This window comes from Scomber scombrus, chromosome 11 (genome assembly GCF_963691925.1).
Source record: "Scomber scombrus chromosome 11, fScoSco1.1, whole genome shotgun sequence".
Taxonomy (NCBI): domain Eukaryota; kingdom Metazoa; phylum Chordata; class Actinopteri; order Scombriformes; family Scombridae; genus Scomber; species Scomber scombrus.
Window position 1 is genome coordinate 28,891,596 of NC_084980.1, and position 17,517 is coordinate 28,909,112.

The following is a 17,517-nucleotide window of genomic DNA, read 5'->3' on the forward strand; positions in this document are numbered from 1 at the left end:
CACAACACAAACACACCCAACCTGTCAATGACTGGGTGTGTTTTACACTAAATTATCACGTTACTATCATGACAAGCAGAGCAGATGAACACAAATGTAGAGACCAAATGGTAAATGGACTCTACTTATATAGAACCTTTCTAGTCTTTTTGACTATTCAAAGCACTTTTCACCCATTCACTCACATTCATACACCGACAGGAGCTACCACGCAGGGTGCCAACCTCCTCTTCAGATGGAGACTTACCATTCACAAACCATTGGTGCAGCCATTAGAGAAATTTGGGGTAAATTATCTTGCTCAACGACACATCAACATGTGGACTGGAGGAGCCAAGAATTGAATCGCCAATCTTTCAATTGGTAGACGACTGCTTTACCTCCTGAGCCACAGCCAACCAAAGGCAGAAAAATCTTTATTTCCTTGGACGTGCAAAAAAACAACCAAAAGTACAGAGATGAACTGATGAAGAATTGACGAAAACTAGACAAGTACTGACGAAGACTGTCAAATCTAGACAAACACTGAACAGAAAGACTTAAATACAAATCAGAATAATGAAACAGCACAAAAGTAGGCTGGGAGCTGATTGGCTCAGGAAGACACAAGGACCTGTCGATGTCTGAATTCCTCGTATAGGTCAGCATGTCTCTGGGCTTCCCCTGACTGTTGGAAGCAAAATAATCATGTCAGCAGGGTTGGCAAGAGAACTCGTACCTGCGGCCATGCATCTCAATCGGTCACTGTGAAAAGCTGAGCGTGCATGAGAGGGAAAAAATGTTGGCAGGCTCAGTTTACCTGCAGGGAGAGGAAACAGAGTACTACACACACACACGCATGCACACACACACACACACACACACACACACACACACACACACACACACACACACACACACACACACACACACACACAGGAAACACCTCTCCTATTAAAACACTGTCATTCTTAAAGTACAGCTACTAATAAAAACACATTTTTAACTTTATTTTTATTGCTGTAGCAATATTTTTTATACAATCACACATACATACAGTCAATCAATCATTCTTCATTCATATAGCGCCAAATCACAATGAAAATCATCTTAAGACACTTTACACATGGAGCCGGTGTAGACTGTACTCTTTAATTTAATTTAAAGAGACCCAACATGCCCACAAAACAAACACAATAGACAGGCTCATCTACTGCAATGTGAAATGCTAGATATCATTCAAAGCAAGAATAGGAGCCAGTAGATTGAGTTGGTGGGGAGGGGGAGGGAGTCCATAGCTGTCCTTTGAGAAACCCTCCTCCGTACATTAACAAAGTCCACTTAAAAAGTCCCAGCGTGGAGCTCCAAACATCCTGTAATACAGTCATCCCAAATCTAAGTACCATCTCCATTTCTTCCAGTATCTGTTACTCTTCTCTGTATCACGTCTCAGGGAAAATTTATATTTATAGAAACAGGGTGGAGGTTTTTGGCACAACTTCACCTACATCCAAGGTGCACGAAGAAGGAAGTCTAAAGAAAGTCGAAGCTTGTAGAACGTGTTGGTCTGTTTGTAAAGTTCTCATTTAATACAAGCTTTGCTGGAGCTTTGACCTTCTTTTACTATTTCTATCCAGACTTAGATTGTCTGACACTCACTGCTCAGCCATTTACTGGTATGTTTCCTAGATATATGAATAACTTGAGATCAAGCTGTAAGCTGATAGTTGATCTGATTGCCGTTATTACATCTACCCAGTATGAAGTAATATTAGGACACTCCCAGAATATTCGAAAGTGGCCAGCAGACATATTAGCAAACCTTATCCAGCACTGTCCAGTACAGTATGTGCTCTAGATTGTTGGTCTGTTTTTGACTTTTGGAGTTAGTAATGTTAGGGTATTACAATCAGAGGTGGAAAAGTACTCACATTCTGTTCTTAACTAGAAGTACAGATACTTGTGTAGAAAAAAGACTCTGGTAAAAGTAGAAGTACTGATTCAGCTCCTTTACTCAAGTAAAAGTAAGAAAGTACAGGCTCTGAAATGTACTTAAGTATAAAAGTAAAAATCGTCAATGACACACAATACCTCTCCTGATAACTGACGAGTACAGAAAAAACATTCACTGGACACAGTCTGGTTCTGCTGTAAGCCACATTTCAGACAGTAAATATATATAATATATATAATATAAATATTAAGGCTGTCAGGGTTAACGCGTTAATCGCGATGAGATTAAGGGCCGAACGTAACGTATTTTTTTAATCGTGTCTGACTGCTGTTATAATGGAGCTCTGTAAACTGTGCTCAGTGCTCAGCATGTGTTCATATGGTAGAGTCTTCCTGCTGCTGTCATATTCCTGCTCTGTCTGCACATTGTTGGACTTTCCTTATAGTAGCAGATTTTGGTATGAGGTGTCACTCGGGGAGGGTTTGCTATCGTTTATTTGCACGTCATGTCTTCTTTTCATAATGTCACTGATGTTCAAACAAGTAATGAGTCCTGTTTTGACTATATAAGGAGTAGAAAGTCCAGATATTTGTGTTCAAATGTAGGGAGTAAAGTAAAAGTTGTCAGAAAAATAAATACTGAAGTAAAGTACAGATACCTGGAAACTCTACTGAAGTACGGTAACCAAGTACAAATACTCTGTTACCTCCCACCTCTGACTGCAGTGCATTTTTAGTATCTGTATATTGTGCAATACTACACCTCAAGCACTTTTACTATGTATGAAAAGTGCTTTACAGATAAAGTCTGATTAAATGTCAGCTGTTGAATACAAATTATACTCAGCAATCCAAATAATGAATGAAAAGCTTCAGCATGATATTTTCACAGCTGTATTAAGGAGGCTTGACCAGGCGTTCCTCTAACATTAATATAAAGTGTGAGGAAGGAGACAGCGTGTCTCTTTGTTAACATGGAGAACCAACGGTGGTAATGGAAGCATTAACCCAGGAAGTGTTAGTGCCTCATCTCACTCTGCCTCCACAGCTCCACTTAAACTCATTAAGGGTCTCTCTGCAGCCCGCCACTCTAATAACAACATGAACTTAACGTGGAGGAGTTTAGCAGATTGAAAGCTGTTCCAACACTCTGTCACACTCCCCCCCCCTCCCCTCAGCGGACTGATGTATGGCTGCAGCTGTCATGATGGCGCTAAACACTCACCTGCTTCGACCGCCGACTCCCATTCATCTGCTGCTCAGTGGGTCTGATAGACGGACGTGTGTGTTTCCCAGCCTGTGTCACGGCCCGCTTCATGTGGCTAATGGAGTGAGTGCTTGTACAGCAGATGGTAATGAGAATACAGTAAACCTTTCAGCTCAGGGGAGGAAATGTGGTTTCAGTTCAAGAATACACCAAAAAATGTATGTGTTAATTGCTTTGGATCATTTTTTAAAGAAAAATAAAGACCAAATTATCTGATTCCAGCTTCTTAAATGTGAATATTTGTGGTTTCTTTCGTCGTCTGTGACAGTAAACTGAATATCTTGTTGTGTTGAGGACAAAACAAGACATTTGAAGACAAAGTCATCTTGGACTTTGGGAAACACTGATTGACATTTTTTTGCCTTTTTCTGACATTTTATGAACCAAACGACTAATCGAGAAAATAAAAGATAATGAAAATGATCATTAGTTGTATCCTTAGTGTTAAATCTTTATGGATGCTCCTGGAGGAGAAGGCGGTTCTCTCCTTCACCCCTCAGATCTCAGACCCTATAACCCTGGTACTGTCATCTGTCAGTTGACCCTCACACACACACACACACACACACACACACACAGACACACACTGTATTCCACTAACTCTCTTACTGTTTCCCTGCAGGCAGAAGGAGAAGAAGCCGAAGGCTCCAAGAACTCTGATAACTGCTGACGGACGAGTCCTGAACGTCAATGAACCCAAGTATGAACTGAGACGTGAAACATGTAGAAAATAAACACACTACGTACACAATTAAAGGGTCAAACATGCCATTTACCACAGTGCTGATGCACAACAAATAATCCTGCACATGTACCTCAGCACTGCCACATCATCTCTGGGAACTTCTAAAGAGAAAATAATGAGCGATTGATTATTTCAGCACAGTCTGCTCAGGAAAATGGCTCATTGTTTACAGAAACATTGCTTACAGTCGCTCTGTAATGTTGCAGCGGTTCAGACTCAGCAGCTGTGATTAACTGTGGGGGAGAAAATAATCAACCAGTCCACTGTGTTGCTGCAGCAGCACAAAGAAACATTTATAATCTGTTCAAGTTCAGTTTTTCTGCTGCTCAGAAAGACCAGAAAAACACATCCAATCAACCTGCTTCAGTTGTGTTATAGAAAAAATAATAATCATAAAGGAAACAGGTCACAGCTCGACTGTCACGTTTAACTCTCACAGCTCTTCATAACCGAGCTGCGTTTCATTCAACACTGCTTTCACAAACTGCTGCCATCATCAGAGAACTACAACAGTGTGTTGAGGTGGAGGTGGAGGGGGGGGCAACCTGATCGCCTTGGGTTAACCCCCGGTCTCCCTCCATTAGCCAGAGGTTTATATCCAGAGCAAGGCCACGGGGGGTCAAGGCCCTGAAACACGGCTGATTTCATTTGTAATCTGAGCTGAGGACACACTCGGGTCAGCAGTGTGTCCTTTTCTTATGATGAATCACTTTACATGAGACGGGACAGCGAGGTTCACTGCAGCGCCGCGATAAAACAGCCGAAACATCTGATCTGTTAAAACTCTCACCGACCTTTCGTGAGCGGCTCGTTAAGTCCTGTTCTGTGGATCGATGCGTCTCACATAGAATATTTCTTATAGGTGACGTTTTCTCCTGATTGGCTGAAGGCAGAGACGTTAGGGAGGATATTTAGATGTTATGTTTATATTGTTTAGAAGGAGCGCAAGAAATGTACCTACGCCTGTAACGTTACGTTACTGATTTACTTATCGTACAACACATGGACATGACCTCGATAAAATCTCTTTTTTTCTGAATTACAGCATGTGAACATATCGTATCATGTTAACTGTGTGTGGCATAAAATGATCTTAAAATTACGATAATATCATTTATCGCGATTATTTCTGGGAGAATATATCGTCCAACAAAAGTAGTTATTGTGACGTCTAAATGTACCACTACCAGAAAATATTGTTAAAAATTAAAATCTTCTTTATCTTTACTGTTTATTGCAGTGCACAATAAATACTTATGAGCTAATTTGCATCTGTAGTCAGTCAGCAGTGGCACACAGATCTGAGTTTATGATTAAAAAGACTATAACCCATAAATTATAACAGAATACCAATACACAATAAAAATACACAAAGTATCTCATAATAAAAATTAACAATGCATAAAATGACAAGTATTCCAATTTTCAGGTGAGACTCCTAGTGTAGACTTCTCCATGTGTGAATTATATTTAATATAGAAATAACACTGTTTATAGCTCAGCTGTTGGTTCAGTTTTTTATTTTTTATATATTTTAACGTCTGATTTCTGTGTCTGTGTGTTTTCAGGCTCGACTTCTGTCTCACCGAGGACGATGAAAACAACTTGATCATCTTAGACCTGGCTGTATACAGGTACAACCAGCGATCCACACATATAAAGGAGGATATATTACATCAAAAAGACTGAATGTGGAAGATATCAGACTGCTGAAGCCTCATATAAGCTTCAGATACTGTATATTTATGTTCTAATTTCCTGAACTAGATTTGAAAAAACATCTCACTCACCTTCTCATTTTGTATTAATCTTCGTTACAGTTATTACAGATGTGTGTAAAATCCTTATTTGATTAGACTCCTCCACCTGCAGAGGAACACCTGTACCTGTCTCTGTCTATATAAACTCACCTGACTTCCCTCCCCCATCCCCTCCCCCACAGACACATGGACACCTCCCTGCTAGACATCGATATCCAGACGACGTACGCCAGAGTGACCATCAAAGGAAAGGTACAGTGCTGCTTTTTAATTATCAGATTAATTGAAAGACACAGCTTTAAAGGTGCAGTGTGTAGGATTTACTGACACCTAGTGGTGAGGTTGAACATCTAAATACCTCTACCTGACTCTCCCCTTCCAAGGATGTACAAGAACAGACGGATGCTACGAAACTTGCAAAAAACAAGAACATTTGTTTGATTTGTCCTTTCTGGGCCACTGTAGAAACATGGCGGTGCATCATGGCGGCCTCTATGGCTTTTTGCACATGCTCAGTAGCATCTGGTTTACACAGAACTGCTGCTCTGACTGATCTTATTGCTGTTATCAGTCTTTTAGAGTCGTTTCTAATGCTGACCTCACAACAAACGGTTTACACAGTCACAGACTAAATGTCTAAAGTCAGAAAGAAATCATGATAGGTGCAGCACGCTCCCGTCAACTCAATGGTTTAGTTTAAGATGCTAATCTAAGCTGTTTTAGGTCAGTCCCAGTCAACCTGTTCCTAGTTTTGGCCACGTGGACCTCCATGAAAAGCTAAACATTCACAATAAGAATCTGGTTGAAGTCTGTAAATAGTGACCCTGGAAGATTCACAGTATTTGTAAAATCATAGTGTGAAACCAGCGTGTTACTAAAAATTCTGACTCTTCTGATGTGTGGGTAGCATAACCAAACAAATGTGACCAAACTCTTCATGGTTAAGGAACATGTCACCCAGAACAACAACAAGAGGAATAAGATATATCAGACTTTGAATACACACACAATACTGCTTAGAAGATCATTTCATTGTTGTACTGGCTCTAAACATGAGATTTGTTGACAGAACTGAGGAAGAAACTTTAGAAAATCACCGAAACTGATCCTTCAGCACACCTTTGAGGTGCTAAAACAAAAGCAGCACTTTTAGTTAAAACTTGACCCCTTCTGTCTTTTTCATCACGCCTAGCTTGTTTCTGCTTTAACGACCTCGTAATAAGATGATTTGTCAACAGTTTGCAGTGATTTATGAGCCCGAATGGCTGCTGTGAATTCATGATGATGGCGCTTGCTGCTGCTGAGTTGGACGCAGGGTGAAGTGTGATGGATGAAGAGTCAGATTTAGAGCAAATAAAAGGCTGTCAGAAACGGCTGAATCATCAAACCTCATCCTAAGTATGACGTTCTGATACGTTTATGGAGAGAGAGTTTATTACACCTGCTGTGGAGTCATTTCCCCTCCGTGAACTTGAGCCCTTCTCTTTCTCTCTCTCTCTGGGGTCCGAAAAACTGATCAGTCGAGCGTGGATGTTTAGAATAAAATACAACCTGCAGTCGGCTGAGCTACCTGCCAAGGAAGGGAAGATTCAGTGTCAGCAGAAGTTGAGTATTTATCTTGTGTCAGGTGTTCATTTTTTTTTATCAGTCTTGTGTGTGTGGTATATTGTAAAAAGGGAAGCTCAGTCCTGCATGTCATCGTAACCACAGAGTTACCTCCAGGTGTCCGCTCGCTCCGTCATATTTCCTCTCAGCAGCATCGATGAGGATTTTAATCTCCAGCAAACAGACCGCAGCGACCTTTAAGCTTGATTAAACAGCTGTTTGCCCACACATAAATCCAAGACTTGTAATTTTTCCTGTCTTTTTTTTTGTGTTTGTTTCTTGTTCCTGTTTTTCACCCTCCAGAAAAAAAACCAACAAATTACAGATACAGTCGGCTTCTGAGTGCTTGAATGTCACGGCTCTGCTGCGAGCTGCTGTTAGCGTATTTATGGATGGTTGTTTTACGCCAGGGGTCGGCCTGATTGGACGGGTGTGGTGATTTACGCAGTGATACATCAACTCAGGGGCCCTTTAAAAATTCCCTCTTAATATGAACTCATTTAAAAGGCAGCAGCGGGGGTGGATTGACTGGTAGGAGTCATCTGAGAGGTGCATAGATCACATCAGACACATCCAACGACTGCAGCACCAGCAGATGAGATGCAGTTTTGGAGTTTTCCCTCAATTCCCCCCTTCTATATGATATTATAAAAGATTGAAATAAGCCTTATTAAATGCTGTTTTTCCTCCCCATGTGGATAATTTTGGCTCTCATGGGATTTCATTCTGGTGATTGATTGCCACTGTTCTGAGTCGGAGCTATTCTGGTCACTCTCTCAAGTCTTTCTTTGGAAAATGTTCCTATAAAAAGACCCGCTAATGATTAAAGTCATTTGACACTCGGGGACAGTGTTTGGTGCCAGATCAGCGCATTAATCTTGCTAATTAAAGTTGTGAATAATTTAAAACTCTGCAGATATTTCAGATGGTGCTGCCTGCCGAAGTGAAGCCGGACAGCTCGACAGCGCAGAGGTCCCAAACCACCGGACACCTGGTCCTCACCATGCCCCGAGTACGTGCACTCACACATCCGCTTGTACACGTGCACACCTGAGCCAGAGGCCGGTGGGGTGATGCATGTCAAACCTTCAGGAGATGAAGCACTTTCTTTTCTTTTTTTTAAGGATGTCTTTAATGAATACGTTTTTCCAGTTTGAGCTTCCTTGCAGATACAAGCAGAACAAGATGGTGATGTCATACATATATTTTAAAGACTAGCTTTAATACAATATCTACACTGAAAGCATCATCTACTCTCAGCCAGGAAACTCCTTCTTAAAGCAATTACAGTGTAAGATATAAGGAAATGATCAATAGTCCTCTGTGTGTAAAATTGCTTTCTGGTGTTCATCTGCAGCTAATACGAGAATTCAGCAGTTCAGTGTCGGAAAAATCAAGTGCAAATTTTTCAAAGTTACAATCTCACGAAAAAAGTCTTACAAAGTTCTTGTTTTGAGTTACTGTTCCTTCGCTGTGGCTCAGCAAGGAAGCACAAGGTGGACTAACTTTAGAAGATACTCACTCAGGTTTTACACATACAACCCAAAACCTCTCGGTATGTTTTAGTCTGTGAACAGTTGTATAATAATGTCTTCATGATCATCTCAGCTTCCAAGACATCTGCTGAGTTTGAGATGAATCTTATTAACTGTGTAAAACTACGACTTCACTGATGGTACTTTAGGCTGTCGGCAGTTTTCTGTGATAGTTTCTTTACTGGTAGTTTGAGATTTACAGGACAAATATTCTGTTATTTATATTTTGTTCTGATGTCAAGTGTTCAACATGGTCAAAACTCTACAATTTGAGGTGAATATATGTAGAAATGCTTCATGCAAGACAAAAATCATGGTTTCAATCTGCCCTGAACGCTTCATTTGCAACATTTCTTTCTACCATGCTGACGAGCTGATGTCAGATCAATTCAATTCAATGTAATGCCTTTATTATCTTTGCACAGCAGTACAACGATATTGTGTCCCTCAGTGGCTGATAACACATAAAAACATCAACAGACAATGAGACACATAAAAGAAATAAGAGAGAATATAAAAATGACAGTAATAAATAAGATTCTGACAAAAGCTCATAAACAGCCGTCCGTTCCATAGACCAGGTCAAAACTGACTGTTTATTAAGCTTAAGGTATAATTTATCACACAATTCTTTATTAAACCTTTTTAGTCAACTTCACTTCCAACATATGTTTGGAAATTGTGATCAATAGGCCTCATTTAAATGAAGTCATACCAAATTTTTGAGTTTTGACACATGTCAAAATTGACCCGAGGTGCTGAAGCTGCTACTATTAATCCTCCATATGGCTTCTGATGCATCCTGCTGCCAGTAAACTCTCAGAAATTAACGCACAGATGCAGTTTGAAAGTAATATGTTTGTTTTTTTCTTCTCTCGCTCTTTGATGTTTGCTTTTAGGCTGAAGGTGAAATCAAAGTGACAAAGACCGTCCCACGTCCACCCAGAGCCTGTCAGAGCAGACGCAGCAGCTCGCCCACAGACAACAAAAGGTAAGAGATGTTCAGTATGAACACCACAGCTGCAGAGCTCATGATACAGATGTCTTTATAATGTGATGGACAGGAAGGAGAATGAGCATCAGAAACACTCCTACCAAACCAATCCTAAGCTCTGAAATCTTCCAAACAACTCGTCACATTTAATCCTCAGCCTGCCGTGATGATGACACATTATTACTCATATGGATACACATTTACATTAAATTATCATTATGTTCAGGGTTGGGAGGGTTACTTTAGAAATGAAATAGGTTACATAAAACTAGTTACTTCCTTCCTTCCTTCCTCCCTTCCTTCCTTCCTTCCTTCCTTCCTTCCTTCCTTCCTCCCTTCCTTCCTTCCTCATTCCTTCATTCCTTCATTCCTTCCTACCTTCCTTCTGTCCTTCCTTCCTTACTCCCTTCTGTCCTTCCGTTCTTCCTTCTGTCCTTCCTTCCTTTCTTCCTTCTTTCTGTCCTTCCTTCCTTTTTTCCTTCCTTCCCTCCATATGTCCTTCCTTCCTTCCTTCATTCCTTCTTTCCTTCCTTCTTTCCTTCCGTCCTTCCTTACTTCCTTCTGTCCTTCCTTCTGTCATTCCTTCCTCCCTTTCTTCCTTCCTTCCTTCCTTCCTTCTGTCCTTCCTTCCTTCCCTCTTTCTTTCTTTCCTTCCTTCCTTCTGTCCTTCCTTCTGTCCTTCCTTCCTCCCTTTCTTCCTTCCTTCCTTCCTTCTGTCCTTCCTTCCTTCCTTCCTTACTTCCTTCCTTCCTTCCTTCCTTCCTTCCTTCCTTCCTAAGACCTAAGATCAGCTGTTAGGGTAAATGTTCCCATTAAGCACCAAAATCTAAGTCCAGCTGTTTTTCATGGATACTGACATGATTTATAAGGGAGATCATAACATGTTAAATATTAAAAAATGAGGAAAAAACCCTCCTGAGCAAAATCTTAAAGGTGTGACTTCAGATGTAACATCCTTTTATAATCATCAACATTTTCATCAGTAACTGTAATTTGATCACACATTGTTTCTCCCCAACACTGATTATCTTTACAGTCTGATATTTATGACAATACAAGCATGCAGACTCAAAGATGATCATAAAAAGCAAATTGACTTAAAATAAACTACACAGAGTTTTATATACAGGAGAGGAATTATTACAAACTCATTTCTTGTGACATGATATAAAAGTTTAGGTTTGGTGTTGGAGCCTCTTAAACATCAGTGATGCAGCTCATCAGTGGAGCCACAAATTCAAACTTTACGATTGCACATAAAGCAGCTGAGAGGTTTACAAAGCCAGTCTTAAAATGACCCAACTGCACAAATAATTGAAGTGATATTACAGAGAAGCTGATGGGAAAGGAGGACAGAGAGCGATGCATGATGCAGACTAATGGATGGGGAACCGGCCCCGATACTGACCTTATTTTGCAGCTCTGTTATCATCCGCAGCATGCTCATCCATATTCTGTTTCCTTTGTGACTCTCCTGAAAAAAGCCAATTATACTATCAACTTTTCAACTTTTAATGCCCGAGACGATGCAGTTCATAGTTGGTATTTTAACCCTGGAGGCTCATCTGTTGGCCAGATTTTAAAATATGAAAAAAAGAGAGCAGTGATATTCATTATCAGCAGCTAGGAGTGAGCAAATCAATCCTTTAAGTATCAATACAATCAATACCACGTCTTGTTCTGAGTATCAATACTTGCATCAATAAGATTGATACCAAAAAAAAAAGGATCAGTCTCTTTGCATCGACATAAACTCAATAACTGTTTGCTGCAGTGACTGAACTGAAGTATCATGTGGTAACACCAGACATTAAGACCAAACATGACATGCAACAGAAAAGAACAGAGGAGGAGGAAGAGAGGAAGAATATTTACCCTAAAAGCTCTTCTATATTTAACCCTTTACATACTGTTCATATTCTGACTCATAATTAATCTCTTCACCAATTCACATTCATAAATTCCCCCATCAGTCACTAATAAATGTTTGATTAAAACATTCTCAATCACTATTTTATTATCCAGGTGAACATTTTAATAGAATATGATGAATACAACATGATGAATGCTGATTTTTGAAATGTTTAAAAATAAAAACGGGTCAAATTTGTACATTTGCATACATAAAAATTAAAAAAAAGCTGCACAAAAGTTTAAAAAAATGATGCATTTTTTTGCATGTGGGTCACATTAGGAAAAGTCCCCCTAACAGAAATGTGTATATGGTGTTTTTATAGCTATCAAATGTAAAAATAGGTCATATTTGAGCCTGAACAGTATGTAAAGGGTTAAGTGATTCATAAAGAATAGTCAAATGAACGCTTCATTTTCAAAAAATCATTAGGCGATAATGAGAATCTGTACAGAAGGAGCTCAATAATGATGCATTCACATTAAATGGTGACACATGGCTCACCCCTTCATACTCATACATATTAATAAAAAGCATCATCATCAGTATCAGTGATTCTGGTCTTGATGTTGTTTGGTATTATATCAAAATCACATTTAGTGGCATCAGCAGCTGTCTCAGAGTCAGAATCTGTAACTAAAGAGAGAAAGTAGAGCAGAGCAGTGAGATTCTCTGTTTTCTTCTCATCGCTCTGCTGATAAACTGCTGATGAACCGGACTAAACTGCTCCCGCTCCCTTTACTCACATCCAGCAGGGAACCACACTTCAGCTGAGTGTCGTCAGCAGCAACACAGGAGAGACTCTCTGCAGTGTGTTATGATGTTAGAAGTTAAAGGAGACATGTGGAGAAAAAAAAGGGAGGTTTATGTTTAGTTTTTGGACATAAAGCAGGTTTACATGCTGTGAAAGTATCAAAACAGTCAGTCCATAGAGAAATGTACACAACTCATATTCAGAAACTGTGAAACTGTGACTTTAAATGAGCCGTTCGGACGTCTGCTAGGTTTGGATATCACAACTATAAGCTCAGTGTTTCCCCTGCTGTAAAGTAGGAGGTACGAAAAAGGTTGATTATCATCATGGGTATCGTCAGGATGGAAAAGGAAGTCCATGAAACTTCACTCTTAACAAAAGATTTATTTCAATAATCAGGAAATGTATCGGTGCAGTGATGAATGGAGTCTGAAAGAAATCCAAACAAATAAAAGATCAAATTTACACAAATCTAATTATCACCATGTCTTAAAAAGGTCAGCCAATCAATCAATCAATCAATCAATCAATCAATCAATCAATCAATCTTTATTCATATAGCACCAAATCACAACCAAAGTCATCTCGAGTCCCTTTACACATAGAGAAGGTTTAGACTGTAATCTTTAAATTAAAATTAAAGTGACCCAACATTTCCAGTTTGGTCTTAAAACACATTACCATAAAAACTAAAATATAGTTAATATATTATCTTCATGGTTTAAATAAGTTTGCACTGTAATTAGATTTTCTTGAGAATTAATTGTCAAACTGAGCTTCTGTTGGCATTTTATCAAGTGATACATGTTTTTCTCTGTTCATCTGGCTGTTTATTGTGCTAACAGACAGTAATGCAGTAAGAAATAATAAGTTTATAATATTAATGAGGCATAAAGAGCGACTAGCAGCTGAGCTGAGGCCTGCAGGCAGCTGGATGAATTTATCAGAGTCAAGTGTTGGTCTCGCTTACTGGTGTTAGTGTTTGTTTGGCCTTGAGTTTAATACGCACATATTCAAATGCCTCCAGCTTATCAGGTCCCAGCTGACCTAATTACAGATGCATGTTGTATATTAAACACAGTGCATGATTCATTTTATCAGCAGTGTTGATGATAGCGCCCTCTCTGCTAATGACAGCGTATCAGACACAGATAACCTTGACCAGAGCTGCAGCGTCACAGCGGGAGAGAGAGAGAGACGATGCTACAGTAACACTCAGCTGAACACGACTCAGGGCCCGTATTTATTCTTTAAATGTGACCCAAATACAACATCAAAATGTATTTATTCAGTTAAGCTGTTTCAGTAACAGTGTGGGACTTTTAGAGAGAGACGTTTCAGTTCAGAGTCCCTGATGATTCACTACGAGTCACGACCGAAACATCAGACGCTGTTATAGAAATATGGATTATAGCAGCTTTAAGGTTTGGTTGGGTTCAGGTTAAAGTCTCCCTCCATTCAACATTGTAACATCCTAAAACGTCCATGTGGTGGACATGCACATCTGGAATAAAAAAAACAGCTGCTGGACCATCAAACTAAATCTGTAACCTCCAGAAAAAACTCACTGTGGCTCCCAATGCAGGTATAATTTAACGAGATATCAAGAGTGACGTTTTGAGCCTCCTGCTCTTCAGATTAAAACAAGAATGTAGTCGCAATCATATTTAAAGTGAGACATATCTTTATGAGACTATATCCAGCCAGCATGTCCATGTGGGCCCCAAAAGGGTTAAATTTGGGTTGCAAATATGGGTCATAAGTGGGTTTGTCCAAAGTTTCCATGGTGGCCCCACCTGTGTTTACCCATATGGGGTTAGGGTCAAATGGGTTCTGACTGGGTTTCAGGTGGGGCCCAACTGGGTGAGACCCATGTAGGCCCCATATGTTTGCCCATATGGGGTCTAAGTGGGATCAGAATGGATCCTAAATGGTGCCCATTTAGCCAGCCCACTATTGTTTCAAAAACAATATGGGGTCCATACAATTTGCCCTGTTTCTGCCTATGCCCGCTTAGCCCACTTATATTCCTCATGGGGCTCATACAGTCAGCCAATGTGGGCTTCACATGTGGGGCCCATGTTACTTAAAACCATGTGGGATCCGCAACATTTGCCCAGTTCAAGCCCCATGCCCACTCAGTACCCACATTTGACCCATGTGGGGCCCTCATGGACATGCTGGCTGAGGAAGAGATTTTTAAAACAAAGTAACACTGACTGTTGGCAGGAAGCTGGTAACAAATAATAGTCTCCCATTTCAAAGTCTGACATTTTGCTGACCCGTCCACCTCGACCCCCTCCCTCTGTGACCTTTGTCGCTACGTATTAACGTCACCTTATTTCCTCCTCTGCTCAAAATTGTTCACTTAGTGCGTTTTGGATTTTGCTGAAATGACTGCGACTCAGCTTGCATTGAAAACAAGTTAAATTATCCAAAATCAGCTGATCATATATTTCTACTGTAGAAGTTGTGACTCAGCATTATATTAAGTTATACAATCGCTGCTCATCTTTCTGTTCGCATTAGAGTCTGACAGAAGGTGACAGTCTCAGTGAGGGTTAGCATAGGATCAGTCAGAGCAGCTCCACCTCTTAATGATCACATTAGGCCTCTGAGCTCCGTTACCTCTCCTCTGCCTGGAGGTGCGCTCGTCGCCGCGCTATCACCATTACCATTTTATGGCCACGTCCACTTCTTGTCCTTCAGCTGGCCCCATCAAACACAGTAAAGAGCCCCGCCGCAATCCCGCTCCTTTAAATTAAACATTCGATAAAAATGCTAAGCTGCTGTTGCTGCTGCACCACAGCAAGGTGACAGGTGAGCAGCGCCGCCGGCCGCTGAGTTACTGCATCATTTGGAGATGATTAGTAGCGACCTTCGACCCCAGGCTTACCCGCAAATTCTATATCCGGCCTCTGGCGAAGATGGAAATGGATCTGAAGGCCATGATTGTGTTTAAAATGGATTTGCTTGATGACACAAGGCAGGGCGACGTGTGAATTGTATCATGGAGCGGTTTATCAAACATTATCCTGCAGCTCCTGTCACCTATGATAATGTCCCCAGAGGTTTTTTAAATGTCAGAGGTCAGGGTCAACTACAAAGCCAAATCATTATGTTATTATATTGGAGTCATTTCCTGCAGCAGAGCAACTGAGCAGCTTGAGGTCCAGAGACGAAGGATGCATCTAATGATTATTTTCATTGTGATCAATTCATTTTGCAGTCAATTAATAAATCATCATGTCTATAAAAAATAATTAAGAAACTACTTTAAAATGTCCATGTAAAGGTCCGAGGAGTGAAGGTGATGTCTTCAAATGTTTTCCTCTCCTTAATGATTTTGTCTTACTTGTCGGTTTGTTTCCAACCTGATGGATCTTCTGACTGCTCGTAGTGACGTCACCTTTGTTCTCAGATCTCCGCTGTTATCCTGTCTAGTATAATTTTATGAGAATTTTATAGAAATGCTGAACAAAACTGTGATAAACCAACCTGTCAGAAGCCAGAATGAGATCACAGATATCAGATCCTTCTTAGCATCAGCAGCCCTGCAGCTTCTGCAGTGGAGTCGTAATAATGAACGAGTGCGACGGAGTCCCTCAGGATCTGATATGATTATCTCTGCTTACACCATCGAGAGAATAACCGCTGTGTTCATCCTCCAACCCCTGACCCCTCCTCCTCCACGCCTCCTCATCTCTACATCGGCCCGGTTTTAAACTTGACAGCAAATGACTTTATCAATATTGCACCATCTGCAGTTATCAGTCTGCGGTTCTCTCATTATAACATCTTCTGCGTCTGATAATAAGGTGCGAAAAGGCTCGAGACTCGAGTCCTCCGTTGGCGGTCCACGGACCTCATTACCTGTGAGATATAATGACCGGCGGGGCCTTTGCCTTGGGTGACCTATTACAGGGAACCATTTTGGACCTCCTAGCCAGAGGAAGGGCATCAGTAGAGGAGCTCTGGAGTAATGAGTCCATCCATCTTGCATAAGGAAGTGCTGACGATTAGGTTTACCTGCCTGTTACTAAGATGAGTGCGAAGGCTAAACTTAGACCGGGCTTCAAGATGTCGTTAATCTTATCCGAGCCTCACTCCACCTCCTGATCATGATTATACCATAGATTCATTTAGCCTCCATCTAAAAGGCAGCTTTTATTAACATTGCTGTACACTTTTCCAACTATAATTGCATCCATTTTAATGTTCAGACAGAAAGCAAAGTGACTTTTCGCCAGGCGTCATGCAGACGAATTAGACCGCTGGACTGTTTGGTGTTTATCTATCTGGAGGCTAGCTAGCAGCCGACACGCCCATCATGTCTGTCGGAGTGTGTTTGTGTGTGTGTTTGTGTTCAGTTCATCTTCTGACTGAACTCACCACAAACTTTGGCTCTTTTCTGTTATTTCCCTCCAGTCTGTCCTTCTTCCTCTCGCCTCTGTGAGTTTATGAAGTAGATTCATAAAGCCTTGGGATGTGCAGGGCTGTATTTTAGGCAGTAAAAGTGAAGTGAGGATGCTCACAAAAATAATTCCATGAATAGATTTTTATTTATCAGCTAACTTGAATCAAAGTTGAATGGACGACAGAAACATAATGAAATCAATATTTTTCTTTCAATCAGCAGCAGTTCTCCTTGGCTCACCTGCTCACAATTGTTCAGGTAGGTTGTTTAGTTTAGTTTATTTTATTTTAGTTTATTAGGACCCCGTTTGAGCTGGGTAACAGCTACTCTTCCTAGGGTCTACAATTAACACAGAAAAAAACATTACAGTTATATAAACCAATAATATTATACAAAAATACAATACAACAAAAAATATGAAAGAAAAAAGGAAACATGCAAAAGAAAAGCAATACATGTTCAATGCATACAGGAGATAAACACACTAGGAAGAGGAAAAATAAATATAAAACCACACAAATTTAGACAAGATTGTAAAAGAAAAGAAAATAATATCATCCCCCCATTAGTTCAGGATGAGACGCATGGTAGTCTCT

At 40.4% G+C, this 17,517-nt stretch overlaps 1 protein-coding gene and 1 pseudogene across 1 annotated transcript in view; one reads left to right on the forward strand and one right to left on the reverse strand.

Annotated features, from left to right (window-relative positions):
- LOC133991108 (tripartite motif-containing protein 16-like) overlaps nt 1-17,517 on the reverse strand; it is a 445,082-nt pseudogene that overhangs the window by 45,783 nt on the left and 381,782 nt on the right.
- The window catches only part of dnaaf11 (dynein axonemal assembly factor 11), a 43,976-nt gene that overhangs the window by 17,536 nt on the left and 8,923 nt on the right, over nt 1-17,517 (forward strand). The window contains 5 exon segments of the mRNA XM_062429298.1: nt 3,829-3,899; nt 5,513-5,578; nt 5,887-5,956; nt 8,226-8,321; nt 9,744-9,835. Coding sequence (XP_062285282.1) covers nt 3,829-3,899; nt 5,513-5,578; nt 5,887-5,956; nt 8,226-8,321; nt 9,744-9,835 — 395 coding nt within the window.